At 41.5% G+C, this 26,178-nt stretch overlaps 3 protein-coding genes and 1 long non-coding RNA gene across 5 annotated transcripts in view; 2 read left to right on the top strand and 2 right to left on the bottom strand.

The window, feature by feature from the left end:
• Positions 1-2,386: 2,386 nt before the first annotated feature.
• tn (tripartite motif containing protein thin) lies at positions 2,387-13,542 on the bottom strand. Its single transcript, XM_090161227.1, has 6 exons — positions 13,387-13,542; positions 10,887-13,091; positions 8,149-9,409; positions 7,804-8,085; positions 6,537-6,973; positions 2,387-3,021 (listed from the first exon to the last, which is right to left on the bottom strand). Exons 2-5 carry the CDS (start codon positions 12,956-12,958, stop codon positions 6,542-6,544), a joined length of 4,047 nt encoding a protein of 1,348 aa, XP_090017353.1. The 5' UTR covers positions 12,959-13,091; positions 13,387-13,542; the 3' UTR covers positions 2,387-3,021; positions 6,537-6,541.
• An 800-nt stretch (positions 13,543-14,342) lies between these two features.
• Slc25A46a (Solute carrier family 25 member 46a) lies at positions 14,343-16,004 on the top strand. 2 transcript variants are annotated; one of them, XM_090161119.1, is made up of 2 exons: positions 14,347-14,434; positions 14,513-16,004. In XM_090161119.1, exon 2 carries the CDS (start codon positions 14,663-14,665, stop codon positions 15,719-15,721), a length of 1,059 nt encoding a protein of 352 aa, XP_090017245.1. In that variant the 5' UTR covers positions 14,347-14,434; positions 14,513-14,662; the 3' UTR covers positions 15,722-16,004. The 2 variants fall into 2 exon arrangements, with proteins under 2 accessions (XP_090017244.1, XP_090017245.1); XM_090161118.1 differs by having other exon boundaries at positions 14,343-16,004.
• A 4,839-nt stretch (positions 16,005-20,843) lies between these two features.
• LOC149925957 (uncharacterized) lies at positions 20,844-22,834 on the bottom strand. Its single transcript, XR_016476995.1, has 3 exons — positions 22,720-22,834; positions 21,436-21,653; positions 20,844-21,361 (listed from the first exon to the last, which is right to left on the bottom strand). It is a non-coding gene; the product is annotated as an uncharacterized LOC149925957 (long non-coding RNA).
• Positions 22,835-24,107: 1,273 nt separating this feature from the next.
• LOC149925956 (neprilysin-2-like) overlaps positions 24,108-26,178 on the top strand; it is a 35,513-nt gene continuing 33,442 nt past the window's right edge. The window contains exon 1 of the mRNA XM_090161830.1: positions 24,108-24,985. Within this exon, the coding sequence (XP_090017956.1) occupies positions 24,108-24,985 (878 nt within the window). The remainder of the gene's footprint in view (positions 24,986-26,178) is intronic.

The following is a 26,178-nucleotide window of genomic DNA, read 5'->3' as shown; positions in this document are numbered from 1 at the left end:
AATAGCTAGAGCCACACTTATCCGAGCTGCGGTTAGCAAGGCCCGGGAACGGGTTAAGCAATCGCAAGAAAAAAATGCTAAATATTACAACATGAAAAAGCGTGATTTTGAGTTCAATGAAGGGGATATCGTCGCCAAAAAGACGCACCACCAGTCGTCTGCGGGGAAATATTTCTCTGCTAAGCTAGCCCCACTTTGGGAGGGCCCGTTAAAAATTGCTGAAAAACTGTCGAAACACACGTATAGGTTGTGCACGGAAAAGGGGAAGGTATTAAAGGGAACTTTTAATTTGCGAGAGCTAAAGACCTACGTCGAACGCCCGCAAAGCGAAGCCGCAGAAAAGCCCGTCGAAATACCCAATACAATCCCAACCACTTCAATTATTCGGCCTCCAGCCGATGATACCTTTCACATGGTTTTGAGACCTAGAAAATCTAACCCCGCCTAATTAATGCTTATGGACGTTCGGAGGGAGTAAGAGAAAGTTTTCTCGTGCGAGTTTGTAGGGCTAGTGTTATGGTACCAACGTTACTTTACAGTGTCATTCTCGTCCGCCTCTCATCTGGGTTAGATAATACATTTTGTAAGTACCTGTACAAATACTTCCATGTTAATGTAAATAATAATTTCCTTTAAGTTTTTAAAGCACGCGTATTATAGGTGGGAGTTCCTCTTTTTTTATGGGCCGTTCGGGGTCGATCGGCTCTTGGAGGGGAGGGAATGCAACGAAATTTTTGAACTCTGGAATGCAACGAAATTTTTGAATTAAATAGAGTTATTGAAATAAGAGTCCTAATTTTATACGGGGAGGTAAAATAGTAGAATAACCCCTCCCTACGTTTGAGATAAAGTGGTGTGGGGCCCATTTCTTGGAACCCGCTCGGTCGGCGTAGATAAGAATCGCCCTTTTTGGTCGCCGTCCTAAGTGCTCCCCCTTCCCCCACGTAATTGCCGCCAGGGAGCCCCCAACCTTTCTTTTTAATCCTTTCTTCAAAAAAAAATACCGTGCCGATGGTCAAATCGCCAAACGTCCGAGTTTCTCGGGAAAAATATTTCACCTTTCGTGTTGACGAATTTATGACTTTGTTTTGAAAGTGTACGCTTAGGTTTTTGTGGGAATATTTTTACTTGTCAGGGGATTTTACTTTTTATATAATTTATTAGTGTATTTTGGTGGGTTAGTAATTGGGGTAATTGCCAAGCCAACTGCCAAGCCATGATGAATAAGCCATAAAGCCATAAAGCCATCTTCCGAATAACTTTTAAAATTTCTTAGTATCAGTTGTAAATCACAAATAATTGTAGAACTCTATTGTAACAACTCGTAATTTTTGGATTGGGTAGTATAAACTCCACCCATGGTCAGCGATTGGGTCACCCACACGTGACCCAAGATTCCCGGATGAACCTTGACATCAAAACCAGGGAACTCTGTGGAAAATTATTATTATTATCTTTACTTGTCTCTCAATCCGGAATCTCAACTTAAAACTCAACTTACAGTGTTTCGTAAAATTAAAACCCTAGTATGGGGCTTGGACCTAAGGGTCAAATGTGCGTTTAAAAGAGTTCGTAGTTGAACCATATAAATATCAGTTTTTTCGCTCGTTAGTCGCGCTATGCGCGAACACCACCTGTCTCGTTGTCGGAGCCATCGTTCGTCGCTTCTATCTTCAATCGTCTAGTCTTCCTCTGTGGCCAACTGTACTCAACTCTTCAAATTCCGTTTCCGAAGGTGACGCATCGGCGGTCGGTACCGACCATTGTGATAAGTACAATTATAAATAATACATGGCTGGCTTGGCAAATAGTTTTTATAAGATTTTACTAGTATCGGTTTAATGATTTTGTATAGTAGTAGCGTCGGGGTTTATTTTAATGAGGGTTTGGAATGATGATGCATGTGGGTTGGGATTGTCGGGGATTTGCACGTTATTTGTCGATAGTGATTGAAATTGTTTAGGTGCTTAATATTGTATTTGTTTAAGAGTTTAATTGGTATAATAAATGACCATTGGCATGGTAATTTCTCGTAGTCATTTACCTCTTAACATTAGATAATTCGTGATCGTCGATTAAATGACAGCGGTTAGCGTGGCGTACCGAGAGAGGTGAGTTTAAACCGTTGCAGTGGAGGTATTTTCCATAGACAAACGGTCTTTGCCAACTTACAGTCGTAATCAACTTATCAAGGGCATACACACACTGCCGTAGTAAATAATTAAGACGCCAAAAATATTTTTTGTACACAATCTTTATTTATTTTTATGACTATATCGTATTTCAAATTATATTTAAACAAGAAAATTTGATAATTTAATATCATTTTTTTTTTACATTTTTGAAATACAAATTTTCTTAAAAATTACATTTTTCATTAACCTCCGAAAAATATCGTCAAAAATAATTAGTGGGCTAATTCTTTAGCGTTTAATTTTAACTTATTATAACTCACGCTAGACGAAAAGCGATCGAGGCTTTAAAAAGAAAAATAGGCAGAAAGACAAGAAGAAAGTCAATGTTTCGAAAGTCAAGAATTGGGAAGAGATATTCGACGTGATTTTTTTTCGTGGGATATTTTATATATTCAATAACGGCCTAATATTTTACCATAAAAAAGCTTCTTTTCAAGCTGAAATCTCAGGGGAATGCTTTAAAAAAAGTCATTTCAAAATTGTTGGCACTAAAATGAAACTAATAAACTTTGACGGCGTGAGGAGGAGAGAGTATATTTTAGAGGTTTTTTGCGTTATATTGCTGGTTTCGTATACTTTCTCTAAAAATATAATGCGTCTGAAAATCGTATAGAAAAGTATCAAAAAAGGATCACCGCGTTTTGTCGAAGCTCCTCCACAAAAACGGAGAAAAGTTTATAAAGAAGTCTACGACAATGAACACATAAAAACCCCACAAAATAAATTGTGGCGAGAGTTGCTACGTCGATTGTTTTCATCGGATTATGGCCTTGAAAAACCTCTCTCTTTTCGGGTTCGTTTTGTGTCGCTTGTTCATCAATTGTATCTGTAATGTTTAAATAATTAGAAGTCTAGTAACCCGTCGAAATGTGACTTCGAGGCTCTGAGGAGGGAAAACCGATAAATTCTCCTGATCCGCAGCGCCTTTCTCCATTGGCGGGAAATACCGAAAAGAACGTCCAGATTGACTGAGCGAGGACGCGTGTTTCTCCCCTATCGTGCCGGGTGGAATCGTTTAAGCTTGGATTTCAACGGCGTGGGTCGACGCAAAAAAAATTCCGTTAGGCCTATAAGCCGTTTTTTACCAAGGCAAAAACAGGAGAAGCGACTAAACGTACAGAGTAGCGATTCCCATTGGCTGCGGATTACGTAGACTAGAAAATCGCGAATTGAAGCAGGGCTAATAGTGGGATTAAATTAGGCTACTATATGAATATATATTTTCGTGAAATATTATATCCTGAGTATAAATAAATACATTATTGTTATATATATATGTATAACTTATGTCTCAACTATTAGAAAACAGTACTACTGGTTTTCAACTTCTCCTTGGCCTAACCATGGACTAACTATAACAATTTAAATTTTTTTTATCAACGACCATACCAGCTGGGCTATACCACGGCCAACTTTGATCACGCGCTGTTCGCGCTACTACGGCCAACACATTCGTCGAAATTCCGCGAGCAAGGATTTTCCCCCTATAAACTGTACTATAATGTGTAGGAGTTCAGCGCCACGCTCGGTGGTTATATTGTCCCCAATGTAAAAACTATACTAAAAATAATAATCCGCTAGGGGCGCTGACGTCATACACATCTTTTGCTCATAGGTTAACACAGGAACGTCAACGAATGAGATGGCCGCTGTAGCGCGAGAGATGCGCGAGAAATCAAAGTTGGCCGTGGCTATACAAAATTAAATCAAAGTCCTAGGCTGCGTTCAACAACTATAAAAAAGCTCAACGGTCAGCGGTTTTTCGCTGAACGGGTTTTTTTATTTCCGGTTTTGACGTCACGTTGATCATCGGAGACTCAGCGGAAACATCGGCTGAGCGAGATGGTTTTTCCGTTGCTCATCGGTATCGTGACGTCTTTCAACAAAGTTAAAGGAGGGGTAGCAGACGATATTTTGTTCGTTAAATCAGCGAACTATAAATCGTACAACAACTTTTAGATTTTTGTGACGTAGCGTTGACTAAAAGAACTCAACGATAACTCAACGGTTTTTCTCAGTTGATAGTTGTTGAACGCAGCCCTATTTAGTTCAGGTTGATGGTTGAGAGGGTTTTATGTTCTCGTGAAGACATAAGATTACGGAATCTTTATTGTCTGTGATGGTGCCAAATCGAAAATTGAATCTCCGAGTATTCAGCGCATTTTTCCCTTCTGAATTAAGAAAGTAACCAATTAGGCATTAAAAGTAAAACACCGGGTCATCAGCGCCTCAGAATTTTTACATCGGTCGCGGAAACAAAATTAGGCGAGAATTAGGGGAAAAGGGCTCCGTGTTTGAAACACGTTACGAATTGGTGGAACCGGATGCGTTTCTAAATTTAAGCTGTTCCCTCGCCCTTTTTCTCGATTTGTCTCGGGACTTTTGACGCTAAAACCCTTTCGCTTGCCAACACTCAGCTACCGCTCCTACGCGTGTGCGCCAGCCTAATCCAGTGATCCATCCATTTAAATTCGCCCTTTCGACCTCCAGGCCTACCTACGCAACATCTCCCAAATTATGATATCTGCATTCCCGACGCGCTAGCTCTTTCGATGTTTAACATTCTTAACGTTTTTCGACTCATCGTCTGAAAGAAGAAAAAATAGAGACGGTGACACGCGCCTCATGTAAGATGTCACGCTCCCATAAAGTCGCCACAAAGATCATCTTTCTCCGAATTTATTAGCCCGTTAGCCCTACCTTCTAAATACGTCTAATCGTTTATTATCGCGTTCTAATTTTTGGCAGTTTACAGTTGATATTAACGGTTACAAGTTAAAAAAAAAAACTTTAGTAATTCAGTCTCTTTTGAAAACCAACACTTAAGCCTAACGGGAATTTTTTGCGTCGAGGCTCGCCCTCAAAGCGTTTTTTCCATAACGGGTTTTGCGTCGAGGCTCGCACTCGAGGCGTTGTTTCCCTAGTGAAAACCAGCCCTTAAGCATAACGGGAATTTTTTTGCGTCGAGGCTCGCACTCGAGGCGTTGTTTCCCTAGTGAAAACCAGCCCTTAAGCATAACGGGAATTTTTTTGCGTCGAGGCTCACCCTCGAGGCGTTAATTTTCCTAGTGAAAACCAGCCAAGCCTAACGCGAATTTTTTGCCTCGAGGTTAGCTGTGGATACGTTTTTGCCTTAATAGTGAAAACTAGTCTTATACTTTAACCATATGTTTGTAGTTACTGATATATATATTCTAAACTGACATAGAATTCTTCTAAACTGACATAGAATTCACGTAATACTCAAAAACTTTTAGTGCTCTAGCGAAAACCATTAGCGACTTAAAGCCAAACTATCTCGGTAAGATTTCACGCACCAGCTCACTTTGACAATGAAGCCAAGAGCGCGTATGACTTACATCAGAATTCTGCTTACATTGTTAGTAATGGCGTTTTTGGCTTAGTGAAAACCAGCGAGAGATAGGGAACTGACGCACTTTTATGATACAGAAATGATAAACTTATGTAATGAATGTATTTATTTCAACCATGAATATCAGTCGCTATGATGGGAGGGGCTTCGTTATTGCGACGCGTTGGTCGTGTGCTCAAAAAGGACAAAGTTTTGAAACTGGGCTAATTTCTTTGCCAAAGCTTAGCGGGAAATTTATTTCGTAAATTTTAATACGCATATTTTTGATTGAACGAAAAAAAGACCAAAATATTAACACTTAATACCTTTATGACTATCAACTGAATACAGATACTTTTCTAAGAATTACAAGGAATATTCTTCACCGGTTAAATGCGCTATTCGTCAACGCCTGTGATGACGTAAAACACAGACAGACAGCTGCGCCCATCTTAGCCCCAGATGGTAGAAAGGTAATGATGTAGTTCGATATTGATGGTTGAAATTAATAAATCCATGCATATGATTATTATTTCCCCTATTGGTCTGAAGTGATTTTTACATAAAAATAGGCGGATTTAGACGTAATTCCGGGCCTCTGAATAAAACGCTGCTGAAGTGTAGGACATTCCTTTTCGTTTCAAAAATATTCTCTTGCTGGAATTCGGAAGAAGAAAGCGCGAACGGTTAACTGTTGCTTATAACACGACGGGAACAACGGTAAAGAGGTCAAATTTGGGGGTGAAAGTTGGACGGCTGCCAAGGTTGTGGAAAGAATACCTCCTTCCTAATCCGGGTCAGGTTGCCGAGCGCGCCCCTATTGCTCGACAGTTCTATCACATCGAGAGACTATAGCTTGGACGTACAATTATTTAGGTCATTAGAGTGTTAATTAACGACCGCTTCGTTGGACTGTAAGTTACGGTCGTCATTTTGATCTAATTTGGGCAGTAGGCCTAAGTAGGTGATTAAGTGGTAGATGGACATACCCGGTTTAAAAGACTTGAATACGATGGTTCTCCCTGTCGCAGACCAGAATATTGCCTGTGGACGTCACGGCTATGCCTTCGAGACCTTTGAACTCGCCGTCCGCGGCTCCCCAAGTGCCGAAGGAGCGCAAGAAAGTGCCGTCAGGGTGGAAGATTTGGATCCTGTTGTTGCCGCTATCACCCACGATGATGTAACCCTGGTCATCGACGGCGACGCCGCGCGGGAACTTGAATTGACCTTCGTCTGACCCTTCGGAGCCGAAGGTGGAAAGGCTGCGGCCATTCACGTCGAAGATTTGGACACGGTGGTTATTGCTGTCGCTGACGATGACTCTGTTGGTGTTGCTGACTGATATGTAATGAGGGTGCTCCAAGTGACCCGGACGACTGCCGATCGATCCGAATTTGCCAACAAATGTACCATCCGATTGGAAGACCTGCGTGACGTGGTTAAACATGTCAGTGTTCGGAACTTTGAGGGCCAAGCTACCTCAATCGACGTTTCATTTGGTTGATTCAACGGTTTTAGAATATAATGAATAGATAAGATCTTAAGTCGGAGAATGTACAACCTCGGTATGTAGGCTTTAAAGAATAGACATGGCTGGTACGCGTGGTTTTCTAACCATCACCTATTTGCATTGGAATATCAAGATCACCCCGCTTTGACATTACACCGACATACCTGGGTGTCATTAGTCAAAGCATTCATTAAAAAGTTTCCTCTCCCCGGAGAATGTGTCTGGTACCTGGCTATAGGTAAACGGAGTCTACCGTGACTTATAAATCCTGCCCGCGTTAACTTCACTCCTACTGCCAAAACATCTGGTCTCACCCACTTTGGCTCGCCTTACAAAGTTACGCGGAACCATTTCCTGGTTTTCCTATACGAAGTATCAGTTTGACTTTATAGCGAATCGTGCCCTAACTTTAACTTTTAACGTGATTTACAGTGAAGTCGCAACGAGGTTTTAAAGAAAGTTTATAGCCACGGTTTTGGGACAGATCCAAAAACGCCCGAAAGAGACGACAAAAATATTCCCCACGAATGCTGAGAGAAGATTTTACTTCTGTTTTTTCCAGGACAAAGATCGTCGACTTAAAAAGAGCTTACTAAGTTTTCTGTAACCTCTCGAGCAACAAAGCCCGTTTTTAAACTAGCTTAGACGTTTCTTAGCTGTAGTTTTGAGGGGTAAAAAATTGTTTACCAGATGTGCGCGTTTCGAAATAGGCTTTTTTCTTCGAAGTGAAGGGCGAAATAAATTACCTGAATTCGATGGTTTTCTTTGTCGCAAATGTAGATGAAGCCAAGGCTGTCGGTCGTTATACCCCAAGGGTAACTGAATCGGCCATCCGTCCGTCCTTCGCAACCAAACGCTCTCAGGAACCTGCCTGATGGGTCGAAGACTTGGATTCGATGGTTGTACCGGTCGGAGACGATGTATTGGCCAATACGGTTGACCGCCACTCCAGCCAAACAGTCGAATTTGCCCTCTTCACTACCGTAGGAACCAAATTCTTGGAGGAACTTTCCGTTCGAGTCAAAAACCTACGAGTGAAAGTTGGAACGCTTAGTTGGAACGTGAATTTGAAAAGGTGGCGTAGCGTGTACCTGCACTCTGTGATTGCTACTGTCAGCCACGACGATGGAATTATCCATTCCGACGGCCACGCCCCTAGGCCAAGTGAAGCAGCCCGGCTCGGTTCCTCGGCAACCGATCCTCAAGGTCATTTTCCTCTTCTGCATGTACATGCTGCGGGGGTATGAGAAGCTGTACTGACCTTCTCCATATCTGGAGAAGACGGAGTCTCTGCGTCCGTCGTGCCCGCCAGCTTCTTCGTCCGACGAATTATCGCTGCCGCTTCTGGAATAGAGCGACCCGGAGCTCTTGCTACGAGCTACAGGTGACCTTGAAGTACCGCCAGAGCCGGAACCGGACCGGGACCCGTACTTGGTCCTCAAGTATTGGGCCCAAGTGCTGTTGGGAGCCGATTCTTCCGGACTGTGTTCCCGGGATTTGATGGCGTGGTGACTGCGACTTCGAGCCAAAGCCGAAGTCGTCAGAGAATCGGATGGCCTCTCGAAACGAGACTTGTAGGGTGACGAGGTCGAGCGATCGTCATCGGCGCTGTCGTCGTTGTGAGCCATGTCGTGGGAACTCCGACTGCGCGAAATGCGGCTTCGTCTCAAAGCGGAGATGCTTCGACTATCGCCGCGTCGGTCGCTGGACGATCGTCCGTCTTCCGGACTGCCGTCGCGACTGCCTCCGACTCCGCTAACCAGAGCGGAACTTCGGCTGCGGTTTAGATATCGATTGTAAGCGCTGCTATCATCGTTCGCTTCGTCGTCCACCGTTGACGTCCTTCTTCTCGAAGCGGAAGTGACGCCGTACCGGGAGACGGGTTCTTCCTTCTTGGTCAGCGATTCTCGGCGCCCTCGATTGCCCGTCGAGGCTTTGGGCGAATCTTCTTTTTCCTTTTCTCTGGCGTAATTGGAGTGACGCGTGCTGCGCGAGTAATCCTTTTTGGGGTCAGGGACCTCCTTGCGGAGTTGGGCGCTTCTGGCTAAAAGGCTATTGACAGCGGAACTAGTGGTGGGTCCTTCCGTCCTCTTGGGGGTCACTGGCTCGTCGCTCTCGCTTTCGGAGCTGCTGACTTCGCTCTCGCTCTCGCTGTCCGAGCCTTCGTCCTTGTCGGCCTCGGGGATCTTTCGGGGACTCTGAAGCCGGCTCAAGTACGAGGATTGGACGGCGCTGGGCTTGCTTCTGGGGTCTTCCTTCTTGTCTACTGAGCCTGTTTTTCCTAAAACCCTCCGCTCTTCGCGATTGTCCACGTCTAGCGATACGCTCTTCCCCATCGGCGGGCGAGGAGACCTGAAGGAGACAGAATGATGGAGGAATTGCAAGTTATTGACCCGCCCATCGAATCACATTCCTCACTCTAGCGAAATAAAACGCGAACTAAGGGATAGCGCGGGGTTCACGTAGTACGCTTGATTTTGAATGTTTCGACGAATTTATTAATTCTATTTAATGCTGCTAGCCGGTGATTAAGGCTGGTTAACACGCGTTAGTAACGTTTTGAATGTTACGTTTATCTAGTTTCGGTTCTAGCTGGGGTGGTTAAATGCAAAAACGGATAATTCGTGAAACTTTCAAACCTTTTTCGCAACCATTCTCATTTCCTGGTCATTGTTTAGACTGAGATCGCGCGTGACATTTTAGAAATTGGCTCTGAATTGATTTGAGTAATAAAAAGCAATTTGTAGTTTTTGCAATCGCGTTTTATTTTATTGATTTAAAAACCTAGAATCTATTTACAGTTTAAAATTTACTTCGTTTATTGGTCCGATTATCTTGGCTGTAAAATAAAGGAAGACATTTTCACACAATGCGCTTTCAACATCGCTCTAGCTAACTTAAGAAAGGGGAAAAGAGAAAGAGAGAAAAACGTCCATTTCTGTAATTATCAAAACGCAACAGGATGGTCTCGGGTTTGTGAGGACGAAGGTGTGGCTTTACCAAAGGTGGCAGTTGGTGGTGAAGGTTGGTTGGTGGTTGATACGACGACGTGTTTTGGTCATTTGGTGGTCTTGTTTTTAGAAAAAAGGGGCGGATTTTACGCGTATCTAGATTTATAAAATCCCTCCTCCTTTATTTTGTTGGTCAAGTCTTGGTTAAGTCGGTTACGCGTAGGTTTATGATAAAAACAAAGACGGGATCTTTACTTGATTGTTGTCCTCCAGGCGAGTCGGAGGGGCGTGGAAAGAGAGGAGGTAGGCGAGGCGTCGTCGTCGGGCTCCTTCCGCCGACGCCGCGCGTGTCAGGGTAGTGGTGGAGGTGGCCGCCACTGCTGGGCGTGTCCGAGGGACTCGAGTTGGTCGTCGGGGAGCGGGTTTTGATGGCGTTCCGGAAACGATTGTAGTTGGGCCTCTCCTGGCCCGAGATGTCATCCAAGCTGATTCTGCGCAGAGTAGAAGACAAATTCTCGCTGCTCATGGTTTTGGCTAGGCTTCTTCCGGATGGACGGTCCGAAACGAGAAGATCTTGGTTCCTGGAGAGGTGTTGCCCGCCCCCGCTACGGCCACCTGGAGATATTTTGTCGAAGACAGAGTCGCTCTGATGGCGCCAACTGTAAGGTTTGCGAGTCGACGGCCCTTCTTCGCAGCTGAGCGGGCTCCTATGATACCTGTTGGTGGTCGGCCCGTTTTCAGACACGCGACTAGACGGCGGCGGATGGAGCTCGACGCGCGTCGTCGCGGACGGTGGCGGCGGTGCGTGAGGGACGTAGGAAGATGGGTAATAACTAGGGTCTAACTCAACCTCCGGAGACTCGTCTCTCGATACTTGCCTCGTTTGTTGCCTGGACGGCGGTGTTCCCGTTTGCCTGGGTGAATCGGGTCTCTTGGACTCGGTCGACGAAGGACGCTGGCTGTCGGCGTCCGTGCTAGATCGTCTCCAACCGTACGTTCTAACGGGTGGCGTCGGTTCCGCCGGGCTGGATGGAGCGTCTTCGAAGGGAGAGCCTCTCGACGATCCTCCGCTCTCGGTTGACTCTCTCGAGTCTTGACGGGTGTTTCTCAAACTGCTGGTGTCGTCGTCTTTCAGCGAAGCCAGTCGTTTAGGAACGGGCTTGGTAGAAGCCGGAGATGTTTCCGGGACCGTTGGTAAAGGACTCTGTGGTGGCGTAGCGGTGGGCGGTGGTGAACTAGGCGCGGTGGCGACTGGAGCAGCGGCAGCGGCCGCCTGGTTTTGCTTTTTCTGTTTCTCGATTTCGTCCTCACTGACTTGCCTGACCGGCGGTCTAGGGGCGACCCGCGGCGGAGGAGCTGGTGTCGGCGCTGGCGGAGGTTCGTTGGCCTTTCGCTCCTTCTCCAACTGATCTTGTTTCTGCTTGATTTCATTTTGGTGCAAGCGTTCCAGGACGTAAGCCGAATCCATCAAACGAATGACGCCACTTAATGGACCTCTGGTAGCGTCCTCGGTGTCCAAAACTCTTTCTCTGGCTGGTTGTTGCGGACTTTGAGACGGCTCTTCGAATCTGACGGACCGTGTATTACCGTGGCTTTCCGATTCGTGGCCCGAATCTTCCAACAATTCCCTTGCGAAACGAGATTGAAATCGACTGGCTAGATCGTCGTTCGAATCTCTCCAGCGAGAAGTAGGGTAATCGCAGTCGCTGGGACGAAGAAAACGACTAGTTCTGGTAGAGGATTCCCTATCGGAAGAGTCGTAGTCTCTAATGCCGGATCGGTCCCCGTATCTCCTGTACCCGGAACCGGTATCGCTGTCCTTTCTGGTCCTGCTAAAGAGCGTAGACGAATCTCTCTCCGAGTCGCTGGCGTGGCCCCCAAATCGACCGCTTCCGGAATCGATGTGGCTTCTCGAAGACGAAGTTTCCTGTTGTCGTCTTTGGAATTGGCTGGCAAGACGATGATCGCTTTGACTTCTCATCAAGGCGTTAGATGGAGGGGACAAAAACGAAGATGGTGCTTGAGGAGGGGTGGTAGTGGCGGGGGCCGGTGTCGGGGCTGGTGGTGTGTTCATCTTCAATTCGCCAAAGGTGCCCAAAGTTTTATGCAGAACCTCTGGATCGGAATTGTGCTGAAACTTGATCCTTCGAGCGAAATCGCTAGGATCGGCGTCGTAATTCCTTAAAAAGTCCAAAGTCTTCAAGAAGATTTCTTTGTACTCCAGCAGTTCCGCATCAGTCCATTCCATATCGTCGACGATGTACTTATCGACCAACTCGCAGTTACTGTTCATGTTATTCACTTCCAAATCCAAATCATCTTTCAGTTTATCGATATTCTTGGTCTCGGTTTCTACGTAAACTTCCAATTCGTGAAGCAACCTTTCTTCGGTGTCCTTGAGATCTTTTATGTATCTTCGCACCAGTTCCTCTATTTCTTCCTTGACCTGTACGAAGTTCTGGTTCAGTTTTTCTCCGTTTTTCGACGTCTGATCCAAAGAGTCGGTTAGTCGGTTGAGTCCCCTTCGGACTTGGTTAGTGATGCGATTGATTTCCCTCCGCATAATATCCAAATGGGCTTCGCGGCAGTCGGAACAGACCTTTTTCTCGCAATGGGAACATCTCTCGACGTAAGACTTTTCACTGCAAACGCCGCATCGTTCCATGACAGTAGGTGGTGGTTCCGGTTCTTCCCCCGTAATATTCCGGTGCAAATCCAAAAACCGAATTAAGGTCACGTTGGTGGGCAAGGTTTGGACTCCTTGGTACGGTATTCTGTGCTCCGCTCGGCATTCGGGACATTTGATTTGCCTTCGACCGTAGTCCACCAACCCTTCCATACAGGGCTCCATGCAAAACGTGTGCTGGCATGGTAACAACTTGGGGTTCTTGTACCGATCCAAGCAAATAGCGCAGGTTAGCAATTGATCCAATTGACCCCAAGCAGACATCTTGACTTTACTTTAATTCTTATACTTTTCTTCAATGATTTTATTTATGGCTTCAAGCGGTATTTAAGCGGATGCAAGCGTAATATTTATCGGCGTATAATGTTAAATCGTAGCGTCATCATTTCTAGCCGGCCTAAAGATGAGAAAACGAAAATAGTAGTTTGAGTAAGTAGGCTCTGAATCATCACGGCGTACCAAATATACACGTATAAAACTACTAAGCCTAACATTTATAAATTTTCAAAAGCGCGCGAGGGTGGTTGCTTTTTAAACGCAACAGTGCTAGAAATAATTTTAATTCAATAAAAATATACAAAATTAAATATTTTGTTCAATATTTTGTAGCGTAGTAAAAATATACCGGTAATTATTTTTACTTTTTATTTTTTACAATTTTGAAAGTAAATTTGTAAATACTAAAAACTCACCTTCGAATCAGGGCCAGCCCATTTTGTGTCGATCGATCAGAAGTGAAAAGTTTTAGATTCGCGTCCTCTGAAATATTTCAGCGTCGATATTCCGCAAAAGAAGCGGTTTCTCTGATGGTCCCGTTGGAAAAGTTACTCCTCAACTTCCGAGGCGCTAAGGATGCTCCGGCCTAAATTGGGAGTCTGTACTAAAAATACACCATTACTCCACCGTTAGTGACGTCACGTTTCGCTCTACTCTCTTTTTCTATTTTGTCCGGTGGGTGGCTGGGTGCCCCCCGCGCCAAGAAAGCTCTCGTTATTCATCCAGATTGTTGCCAGGAGTGGAGGAGGGGGATCAGAGGCTCAAGAGCATCCTCTCGCCATCCCAACACCACTTTTCGGTTGCGCTTCGTTCAACGAGAGGAAACAAACAGAATTCTAGTTGTTTTTGTTTTTTGAAAATCCGTTTTTAGTGGATGATAGCTTGGTGAAGTACGCAATTTTTAAGCGACTAACTTGTTTTCTCACTTCGCTGGAAAAGCGTTTTGGGTTTCTAGCTGCCAATTTCAAAACAAAAACAGAGTGCTGTATGCCCGATTTACTAATACGATCTGATTTTACGAGAATTTAGTTCAGAAGAATTTTACAGTTTGCGCCATTTCTTTTTAAATTTTCTACCAGGAGAAACAAAAGTGTTTATAAATTAGATCTCTTGGGAAACGGAAATGGACTGTTTACGCCAAATTTAGTATTTTTTCTAAATGATCGTGGATGTTGGAATGGGGTGCCGTTTTTTCGTTTCAGTCAAAATTATTCTATAGGTAAAAATGTTACGGTTTATAATTGGCAAGTGTGCTTGTAACGAAAATTAAATAAGGTAAATTTGAAAATTAAAATTACCGCCAAATGTAGAAATTTGAAAAAGGTGAGCTTAGATGGCGACACTGCCTCGATGTATAATAAAATACGGTACCTTAAGCAGACGACGGGTAAGGAATATGCGACAGGTCACAGGTGATTCCAGAATACCAAAGGTTACAAGGAAATTACCGGTCAATAATTTTTTGTAGGTAATGCTTTGTTTATTAAACAAATAATCGAAGATTTCATTAAAAAAATAATTCAAAACGTTATGTCGGAAAAGAGCTACAATTTGAACGATTACGGACTGGATAAAATTTCGTACGGGAGCGCCAATGTAACTCCAACTTCGAGCCCGAGACACGGGCCAAGGCTTGCGGATGGTTCGAACACCAACAGTGTCAATACTAGCGGTGCTAGTACGCCCATAAATATGAACAGACCGCAAACGCAACAACCTACGCCCGTTAATGTCGAACAACTTCAAAGATTCGCTAGCATTAGTGTTGGAATTTCGACCCTTTTACTGGAACACTTACTATCTCATCCATGTATTGTACTTCGAAGGCAATGTCAAGTTAACAAGGCAGCCGCAAAGTATCACCTTACTCCTTTTACGTTACTTCCCATTACTGGAAAGCTTATTGGCCGTCAAGGATTTGGTACTTTATGGAAAGGGGCAGGAAGTGTTTTTATCGTACATGGAATAGCCTTGGCCACTGAAACAGCTGTGTCAGATTTTACCAACTTTCCTAAAGAAGTCCAAATCTATAGCCATATTAAACACTTAGCCCAACATTTAGCCCTGAAATGTATAACTTTTACGCTTGTAACTCCATTCCTATGCTCAAGTCTGGTCGAGACTGTTCAAAGTGATATTGCCAGTGAGAAACCCGGATTGATTGACTGTGTGAAGGAAGGTTTTTTCCGCATAATTCAATGGGGTAAACCTAGAACCAGCCGACTCCAACCCATTTGGGTTCTGTTAGCTCCTACTGTGGTTCACGGTGTCATGAGCTACACAATATCGGCCATCGTTCATTCTGTTGCCGTTTGGTATCTACGTTTAAGACTTTTAAGGAAAAGGGGCGTGACGGATAAACTGAAGGAAAATGCATGCATAAGCCAAACAGACAGACTTTTAATCGAAGTTATGTCAGGGTTTGTGGGTAGCTTAGTAGCTGATGTAATATTATACCCTCTAGAGACTGTTATTCACCGGTTGTATTTGCAAGGTACTAGGTCCATAATAGATGATCTGGATACGGGACTAGCGGTAACTCCAATTGTAAGCCGTTATGATGGCCCTCTCGATTGTTTTCAAACAATTGTAGCCGAGGAAGGAGCTTCTGGCTTGTATCGTGGATTTGGAGCTTTAATAATACAATATTGCCTACAAGGCGTCATACTTAAAGGCACCAAAATGATATTGGACAATGTTAGGCAGTTAGCCAGTGGCCATAATACCAAAGACGCCGGTAAATTAACTTAGCTCTAAAAATTAAAATGGTTGGAAAATACTCTCTAGTAGTGTAATTGTAATATAAAATAATCCCTAGTCCTAGATATATATTTTTGGGTGAAATTCCATTCTGTAGGCTTGAATCGTATTAAATAGAAGTTAAGCTCACTACTTTGTTCAAATATTCTTAATTGAAAAAAATAATTTGCCATATTTTACCTATTCCCGCAATTTTTTAAATATTGCAACAAGTTACAATGAAAATCCACGCTAGAGTTAATCGATAAGTTTAGTTTTAATTGTTTATAAAAGCTTGTAAATTATATTAAACCCATTAAATTTGGTTTTCAAACAGTTGATAGTTTACATCTATTTCTACTTTGTTTGTAAATGAGCTTATATCGAAGCCAAAGGTCATAAGATGCCAAACTGTAAATTGGAAAAACATTTTATATTTTATATTTTGAGTTTGTTATGAACTTTACCGCTTTCAGAAAATTGTGTAATTAGGCTTTAGTTCTGGCTTGTTTTTATTTAATTATTTGGTGTCATAAAATAACAGGGTTGTCATAGGTCGGGGAATTTGAAAATTGATTTAAAAATCAGAATTTAAATTAATCTTTAAAATTTTATGATTACTATATAATATTTAATTAGTTTAATAATATAATATATTTAATCAATTTAGTTTAATAATATAATATTTAATCAATTTAGTTTAATAATATAATATATTTAATCAATTTAGTTTAATAATATAATATATTTTGTCAATTTAGTTTAATATAATATATTTAATCAATTTAGTTTAATAATAAAATATATTTAATCAATTTAGTTTAATATAATATAACGTATTTGATCAATTTAGTTTAATAATTATATTAAATTATTTAATTTAATATAATTATAATATAATGTATTTAATTTAGTTTAATAATGTAATATAATATATTTAATCAATTTAATTTAAATTAATTACATTATAATATATTTAATTAAATATAATATAATATTTAATTTAAATTATAATTTAATATAAAATTGTTATTTAGTAGCTTTAACATTCTAGTAATTTTTAAACATAACAATGAAACTTTTATTAGTTAAAACATAACCCGCATTGTGAATAATGAAATAAGTTTATAATTTGAATATATTAATTAACCTCTGATAGCGATAAAATATAAATTTAACTTCTTTCTTTAAGGTCAGGGAATTTGAATCCGAAAAAATGGTGGCAGCCCTGAACAACAAAAAAAAAACGAAATTTCGTATATTTAAGTAATTACGCGTGGAAATTGGTATCTGTTTTAGTAATGAAAATGATTATTTTTCTGTTAACTTTCTTTCACAATGGCGCTCTTGGTTATAATATAAATATTTTGAAAATGAGCCCGCGTAATCGGGATGCCCTCATTTCGGAGGATGCCAACAATTTTAAAAGGGGCTAAAATTAGAGAAAATATGGCGGAAAACGGTCATTCGAATGAGCTTTTCAACTTTTGGAAATGCTACTTGAGGTAAGTATCACTTTTATTTTCAATTTTAATAAGGTTCCTTTTTCAAATTATACGCAATATTTCGTGACTAAACATCCAAAAAATGAATGTGATCCGGAATTTAAGGTTATTTCCCCCCAAAGAAAAGTGAAACTCGTAAGAAGTTGGTTGAAACAAGTAGTCCCTTTTAAATAGCCATCAGCCAAGGTTAAAGCATACGGAAGTACCTCTGACGTATTTCTAGTATTCACTGTTAGTATAAGTAACATATTCGTTATTTAAGTATGACAATTTTTATATACTTTTCGCTAATGGCCATATAAAGAATTACGTAGCTAAGGAGTGCCTATTTTCAGGATCGGCCAAAACTTATAGGAAATTTCAACAGTAAAATAACGTTTACTGTGGCATAATAATGATAAATTATTGAACCGGAAAATAAAATTAATTATTATAACATCCACTTCATTTCGAAAGGCGTATTTATCACCATCACCTGGCAGTAAATTTGCCAACGGAAAAATCTATCAGTGTCATACTTACTTTGTTATGTTACTTATGATATTACTAAATTTAAAGAGGGCCTACGTTTAATTTTAACTTTTTGTGTGCCAATTTTTATATTTCCTAAATTGATATTATAGAAGAAAGGTTTAGAGTGTAGAAATATCGCTTGGATCATAAGTAACATATTAGAGGAAGTATGACACTGAACGATCTATACCAGGTTAGTTTGACGGCGATAAATACGAACGAAACGCGTTTAGGTTTTCAAATTAGGAAATTTTCTGCCTTTAGAAGCGAATCAACAATTCAGCAATTATTTTTAAAGTAAATTTAATTTTTACTTTTGTAAGCGCTTAAATTTTCATTAGGCCTTGGGTGTTGTATCAAAATAGTCGGGGGCCGAGATTTGACAGTCTTTAATCACGTTATAATTAATAAAGTCTTTGGCAAAACAGACTATCATTAATATTATAAGTAACATAATAACCTTAAGCATGACACTTGAAGCCTTGCTCCTGCATTTTTTCTTATTACATCCTTTCTTCACCAAAGATAAATCAATAAAACGACTAGCAACTCTGTAACCCAAAAGTTTAACACTCTTTTTGATTTTAATTTTGCTATTGGTCATCCAAAAGGAATCAGGGTTAAAATTCAGCCAATCATATAGTACTCCAAACAAATTTCATCTGTTGCGTAACCATAGTGTCGCCTACGAACAGTGGCGTAGACAAGGGGGGGGTTCGGTCCAGACCCCTCTTGGGCCTACCTTTGACTGTACAAAATTTTCACCCCCTTCTCAACCCCCTCTTAACATTCACATACTTCGACCCCCCCCCCTTGACGAAGTTCTGGCTACGCCACTGCCTACGAGCACGTGGCGAAAACGAAATTAGTGCTGCTAAATACGCATTAAGCCTAAAAATGGTGGTAATCAAAATCGCACGCCATTTCTTGGAATATCACGATACCGGAAGTTGAGTTAGATTAGTTCATGGCCCCGCGAAAACGAAATTAAAGGGGCTCCAAAGTTCGGTAGCAAAATGTGTGTAAAGTCAGTAAAGTGCGAAATTTACGGTTGACTCTGCCCGCTTCTGCCAAGGCCGAGTGAGGAGTTGGGGGGAATGAAAAGCATGCTCAATTTTCTTTTTTTTTTGCCACCGACCTTTCGAGCCCCTTTAATGCGGCTGAACACGCATTAAGCCTAAAAATGGCGGTATTCAAAATCGCGTGCCTAATTCCCGAAATATCACATTACCGGAAGCTGGGTTAGATTAGTTCATGGCCCCGCTACCGAGTGCCGCTTTTTAGGATTTTTTTTTGCGTCATTGTAAAGAAACGATGTAGTAAAAAAAATTCTTAATGTCATACTTAGGGGTATTATGTTACTTATGTTAAAATAAATAACGTTGGAGAAATAGCATGTGTCATACTTAAGTTTGTTAGGTTACTTACGCTTGGATTCCACTTTGGCCCACGTTCTAAATCTCCCTACTGTTTGTTTTTCAACGGGTTATTTTTTGATAAGGTGTTTGAAATAAAACCGGTTGAAGGGGTCTTTTTAAAAGTAAAAACGGGAAGCATTGACGTAAAAATCGGCACCCTATAAAAATACAGTTCGAAACGCGTAATTTAGTATAGGCGCGGTTTTCGACTTTGAATTAAAACACTTCTTCCGGTGGCATCTCTTTTGTCTATGGCCTAACTTCCAGTCGAAACTGCAACGTATGGCTGTTGATTATGAAAAGGTGACGCCGAAGAATAATGTCAAAAAGTGTCACGTTACAAAATGGTTTCGCGTATAAAATGTACGTTGACAAAAAAAGGAGACAACAATTGAACGCAATCCTGGATATCCATCCAGCTATCGCGTCGTCGAGGTGTTCGCGACATTTTTCATTCTCTCATTTTATTTGTAATTTCACGCGATTATATTGTGTTAAATATCAGCCGCGATCTCTACACGAGAAGAAATAAAAACGTGACTTTGCATTTCCAGTTTGCCATTTAAGTTTCGGTCGCTTAAGGAACGCGCTACAAGGTAGCTATTCTTGTATATTGTACGTGTCTGCGCCCAAAAATACACGGACAGTCATCCCCGTCACTTGACCCAGCCGATAGCTACTGCTTTCGCGTATCACTCCGCGATAGCTAATAGGCGTACGCAGTCTTTACCCTGTCGATCGAGTACGGGGACTGACCTTCCAACTGCTTTGTCACCCGTCGTCGTGTCAGCTCGCGAGTTTTTGTGTCATTTGTTAATTAGTGAAGTATGTGTTCGGGATCCGCTTATTAGTGTATGGGTTGAAATGTTTCGCGGGATGACAGAGCCGATACTCGCCTAAGGTATTTCAAGTTGAACCGAGGTTGGTGTTATACTGTATCGTTCTCCTTTGTTCGACTTCCCAGAAAAAGATCTGAATAGTCTATCGCGTACGTGAATCTGTGACGTTCGAGACAGTACACCTTTTCCGTTTCGATATCTCCAAGAAAGCATGGTACGATTGCGTTAGTCTTTTCTTAATTTCTCTTGTCCGTTTGTCTCGCACTGACATCATGAGCTCCAGGGCCGGTTCCTCGTATTACCTGTAAGTAGATGGGTCTTGGGAGGGTAGAATGACCTCGAGTTTGACTTCCCAAAATCTTTGAAAACGCTCAAATTGTTGGCTTCTTCCTTAAAAACACGAGTTGCGGATTATATTTCCTATAATTACCTAAAATCGTATTACCATATTTCTATAGTTATAGACTTATGGTATTATGTTTCGAATGATTTTCTCCTATTCCTATGTACACCTTTGGCAAAGGGCAGATGCAATTTAGGCTGTAAAGAGGAGTAATTGGATTAGGTCTACGCTTAAAGCTGTCTGCTAAAAGTCGTGTTTGGAGTTGCTCTAATGGCAGGTGAATGGTTTCATTTAGAGAAAAAAGTTAAGTTGTAAGTCGGAAAAATTTCCGTATTTTCGGAAAAAAGAAAAAAAACAGTTTTAATTAGATGATTAGCATAATATTGTTCGGTAATTAAAATCGGCATTTTCGAATCATTTGGTCGAATCCTAAAGTAAAACTAAACCTCTAGACTAGTCTAGAATAAAAAGCATTAAAAAGTAATATACAATGTATGTTTCAATTTTTTATTTTTGTTATACCAACGCTAACTATTCGCGATGACAGAATTGTAGTAAAATGACGTTAAACGACTACACCAGATACAATGGATCGAAATCCAAGAACGGGGGAAGAGTATCTGCCTATTTTCACCTGTGATAATTAATCTACTCGTATATACGGCACTTCTAATTTCCGCCACTGTCCCAGAAAAGCGCTAACTCCAAGAATCCCAGTTTGACTGAGATTCGTGTTGGAGAATCGCGTACACATGTCGTCTTTTTTCACTGACTGACTGTTAACTATCGCGAGTTTTACGGTAATAATAATGTAGTAAATGTTGTGACAGTGTACGAGTGTCAAGCTTTCGCTCAAACAACAGCGACGCAGCTGCGAATAAAAACTCGCCCGAAAACCCTGTCGTAGTTTTGGTGTTCCGACGGGGATAATATGTACGGATACTGTCGTCTATTTCGTATAAGCCTTGTCGAGGTCCACACTTTTGCGTGACGATTCACTTGTTGGTCGTTATAGAAAATGGCCGTTAAAGTCACTAAAATCGGCGGTAATTAAGGTTCCGATTAAAGAATTGGCTCCAGCCATTTATAGAGCGAAAATAGAACAAACCTCGTCTGATATGAGCGAGGAATTCGACATGAAAAAACCATTGCTGAAATCTGAACTATGGTCCGAAGTGTCTAAGTCGTACGTCACCGGCCAGGAATCATCAACTTCAATTAGGTAGGACATGTGAACGTTCCAAAAGATTAGTTACATTGTTAAACAACCTCAGTCCTAGGTATAAGTTGTAAGTCAACATCGAGTCGCGTTAGACCTTGGCATCTCTGTACGCGTTGAAACGATACGGAGAATGTTGATTAAGGTAGACAAAGGTTTTTATGGTAACCGCGGGGTACCTATTGTCTATTGTTAAACTTGAAAGAAACACGAAATTAATATTTCATTAGAAAAATATTTCCGAAGTCTCCAAAGCCTGACTAGGTCGTTTTGAAATACGTGTCCCCAGGTAGATTTTTTAGGATGTTTTTCGGTTATCACCCCGTTTATGTGGACACCGAATTAGCGCCCATAAATATAGAATCTGATAACTGGTACGTAAAAACTTAAGTCTATATACCAAACGATTAATGTATACACTTGGAAGGCCTAAGGATCCATATAGTCCATTGGTACCGTGCGGCTGTAAGATGTCGCGTGTATTTTCAAAATCATTGGCTGTCCGTCGCGAATTAAAATCTTGACTGTAAACCACGCCCGTTTCAATGAAAATCATTAGGCCACCAACAAGTGTATTCTTATATAATAATAATAATAATCAGCTATGCCAAGTCAACTATAGTGGAGCCAATTACCGGCGGCCGAGCTAACAGCCAACAAATCCCTACACAGTTGGTAATAGTTACTGTAAGTGTAGGCCGTATACACTTACTATTACCAAGTGTATAATATTGTTACATAAGTGTGACACTGAGAGCTTTTCGCGAGGCAGACTGCATTAGGGCTTCGTCCCCTTTTGGCGTCCGCTTGCCAACGCGTCACAAGTAGCCTTTGATAGCGCCTCGCCAGGGGGAGATTTTCTTCTGGTGATGACGTCACTCCGTTAATAGCTCTCAGTAAAATATTCCCCAAAGTGACAAACTTATGGAACAATATTATAAACTTATGCTATGACCGTTAACCCAGCATGTTTTTATGGCTTGAACATTCCTTAAAATACCGTACACCGTAAAATCAAAAGTTTAAAGTGTTGGGTTGCACGAAAAATCGATAGTAATAAAAACGAATGAGTGTGGGCTTGTTTTGAAGCCCAGGACGTTCCCTTTCCAAAAAATGTCATTGTCGAAACAAATTTACAAGCCTAAGTGTATTTACTTTGAGTCCGAAACTGACCTTTTTCGCTCCCCAAAATCCTGAAATTTTCGGCGAATTTCTCTCCTTTCCCCGAGTAGAAGGAATTGAAGTGGAGGGATTCTGTTTACTTGTAGAAGTTTTCAAACCAGAGGTTTTTAATAATAATATTAGGCTTATTATCGAAATAAAAAATGTTATTTTTACGCGCGCGCGACCCGACGTTTTAAGAAGAATTTACAAGGAGCCTTCGGTTTCATATCGTTTTTCTGCTACGTAGGCTTGTGTATGCCTATTTCAATTACTACTGCGTGGGACTTTTTCCTTTGGGTTAAATCAACCCGCTTTTAATCCCAGATGTAAAGAAATGTATTACAGACAATTAGCCAATGATACGCTTCGCATTTTCTGACGTCATGGGTGCCGAGAAGAATTTTAGAAGTCTGGAAATTCGCCGAAAAACTTGATTTCCACCATTTCGACTTCTTTTTATAATAATTCAAAGACCGCTTAACCGATTTTGATGAAATTTTCTGTACTCGCTATAAAATGTTTGCTCTTTCTAATGAATCATTAATTAGCCATAGCTAAAATTTCGTGCAACCAACACTTTAAATCAAACTTTAAAATCTCAAAATCAGTTTCAGATCTCGAAAAAGCACCTTCAGGTTTCAAATCCCTTAGACGAAATTTGCAAGTGTTTGACCTCTTAGTCTTAAGTAGCTTTTCCTCGTTCAGGTAGTCCTAAACACGCTAACGTTTACAGCGAAATCGCGACCAAGGTTGCTGAGACAAGGTTAAACCACCTTTTTCCTCGTTCGAGTGTGTACTTTCTCTTTCGACCACGGTAGCGCGCTTTAGGCAATTGTTAGGTAAAGACGCAATTCGTATCGCGGTGGGTGTTGATCCAAACGACCGGGCAGACACGCCACAGTGATTCGATAATGCTACTTTCGATTGTGACTGGCGTGCCGCTTCCCCGGGCCATCCTTTTGGGAATGGGTCAGCGTCACCCCCCCGCTGGTCACGCCTGGTTGGGTATCTCGAAGAAGGGTTCGGAATTTAAGGAAGGAAAAACTTTCGTCGAAAGTCAAAAAGCGTGCCGTTATCGTCCCATAAAGGAAGTACGATTTTTGGGCCGGAGACGCGTGTGTCGGCATCGACACTGGAGGAAAGCTCACTTTCGCCATTAAAGGAATGAAATTCGCTTCTATATTCCTGATTAACGAATTTTTACAACTTTCCCAATCATTTACGGGGAAGTAGGCTAGAAGTACGCCTTCACCAGAATCATTTGCGTTCTGTTTATTTTTAACAATCAATTGAAAACCGTATTTTATATCTACATGTATGTTGAAGTCTCGCAAAATAGATTGCTAAGCCGGTTTTAGCGCGTTTTTGGCTTGGCTCTCACTAGATTGGTTTTTATTATGGCTGACGTGGCGGGAGTAACGCGGGTTTGTGGTCCTATTGATTCGCTTAAAAATGGACCGCATTCAGTTCCGGTTAAACTGGAAATGAACGCGACTTCTCTCCAACAGTCTGTTGTGGTTCAACCGGATTCGCTAGAGTCCCTGCTCGTGTCGGATAATTCGTTACCGGATATTCCAGATTCTCTGCTCGTGTCGGATAATGCGTTACCGGATATTCCAGATTCTCTGCTCGTGTCGGATAATGCGTTACCGGATTTTCCAGATTCCCTGCTCGTGTCGGAGAATGCGTTACCAGATTCACCAGAGTACCTGGTCGTGTCAGAGAATGCGTTACCGGATTCACCAGAGTCCCTGCTGGTGTCGGATAATGCGTTACCCAATTCACCAGAGTCCCTGCTCGTTTCGGATAATGCGCTACCCAATTCACCAGAGTCCCTGCTCGTTTCGGATAATGCTCTACTCAATTCACCAGAGTCCCTGCTCGTGTCGGATAATGCGCTACCCAATTCACCAGAGTCCCTGGTCGTGTCGGATAACGTGATACTTAGTTCACCAGAGTCCCTACCCGTTTCATCGGATTTCTCGCCCTTGTCTCCCAATTACCTACCGGATTTACCGGATTACCAGCCCGATTCGCCACAGTCACTGCCTGTTTCGTGGGCGACCTCTCCGGTTTCTAACGTGCCGGTGCCATCATCCCTGGATTCTCGAGCGCCCATTAAAACGGGTCCTCTAATTTTGCGCCCACCGACCAATACCGATAAGTACTCTGTGGAAACTGAGAACCACAAATTACAAAAAGAAACTTTGCTCGTAAATGGAATGCCCGATTGGAAATCGAATTCCAAATGCGCGTCAAAAGATGACAAACAGGGGTAAGTTTACACTTTTCAATTACGTTATAATCTGCGCCACTACTATGTGTTGAAAAGTAGCTATTATGTGGTTCTGGGTTTTTTGAGCAGGTTAAAAAGTGTAGCCATATGACGTCATTTTACTTCAATTCTGTCTTGACGAAAAAAAACGAGTTGGAGTAATATGGGAGTAGGTTAAAGGTTAAACGTTATTTATAAAAAGCTTGCCCGTCATGTTTTCGTGAAACGAAATATAAGCAGACGACAAAGCTAGATTACGCCCTCTACACCTCCTTTCGAGGAGGATTAAAAAGTGTAACCTTAGAGCTCTGGAACAAGCGAACAAAATTCGGGACAGGGTAAATCTTACCCCGAGAACAGGCGAATAAAACGTCTTAGGGTAAAAAGTCCCCGGACAAGTGAAAAAAAACCACCTACTGTCTCGCGAAGTAGGTAGGTACATGTAATGTTATTATAGGATTCAGTTAAATCTACTCGACAAACACGGGGCCGAACGTGTATTGTATCTTATTAAACGATGGTGAACGTGGCTTGATATTTTTAACAGGTGATGCGAAAATATACTACTTTTTGATCTTACGAGGAGACTACCCGAGGTGATAATCACCGATTTTGTTGAAACTAGGTGGTATAGGTAGACCTTATGGTTACAAGAAATTTCACCAAGGGAAAAGTTGCCATGGGCATTAGTTTTGCCATGGCTACCGAAAATGTTTTTGACAACACAGTATGTATATTTTCCCATTGAAAATGACATGGAAATCTGAGCACTTGTAAAAAATAATAATAATAATTCTAATTAAAATTATTAATTTTGATCAAATTCAAACAACTAAATTCTATTTTATTAATTTTGATAAAATTCATTTATTACCGTCGATTTGGCGATTAGTTGGTAAATACACCTTTTTATTTTTATATATCGCTTCCGATTCTTATCAAATTTGATCAAATTGACCAAAACTCATCAAAATATCATAAAATTAATTTCATTTATCAATTTTGATCTATTTTTTTGGTTTTCAAAATTTTCACTGGGGGGAGAAGTGCTCAGATTCCCATGTTATTTGCAATGAGAAAATATACAGACTGTGTTGTCAAAAACATTTTCGGTTTCCATGGCGAAATTAATGTCCATTGCAACTTTACCCTTGGTGAAATTGCATGTTACCATAAGGTTTGTACATACCCAC

The sequence above is a fragment of the Leiobunum rupestre genome, chromosome 10, assembly GCF_980474605.1.
Source record: "Leiobunum rupestre chromosome 10, qqLeiRupe1.1.hap1, whole genome shotgun sequence".
In the NCBI taxonomy this organism is placed as follows: Eukaryota; Metazoa; Arthropoda; class Arachnida; order Opiliones; family Sclerosomatidae; genus Leiobunum; species Leiobunum rupestre.
Note: the sequence above shows the minus strand (reverse complement) of the source record. Positions and strands in the feature narration are given on the sequence as shown.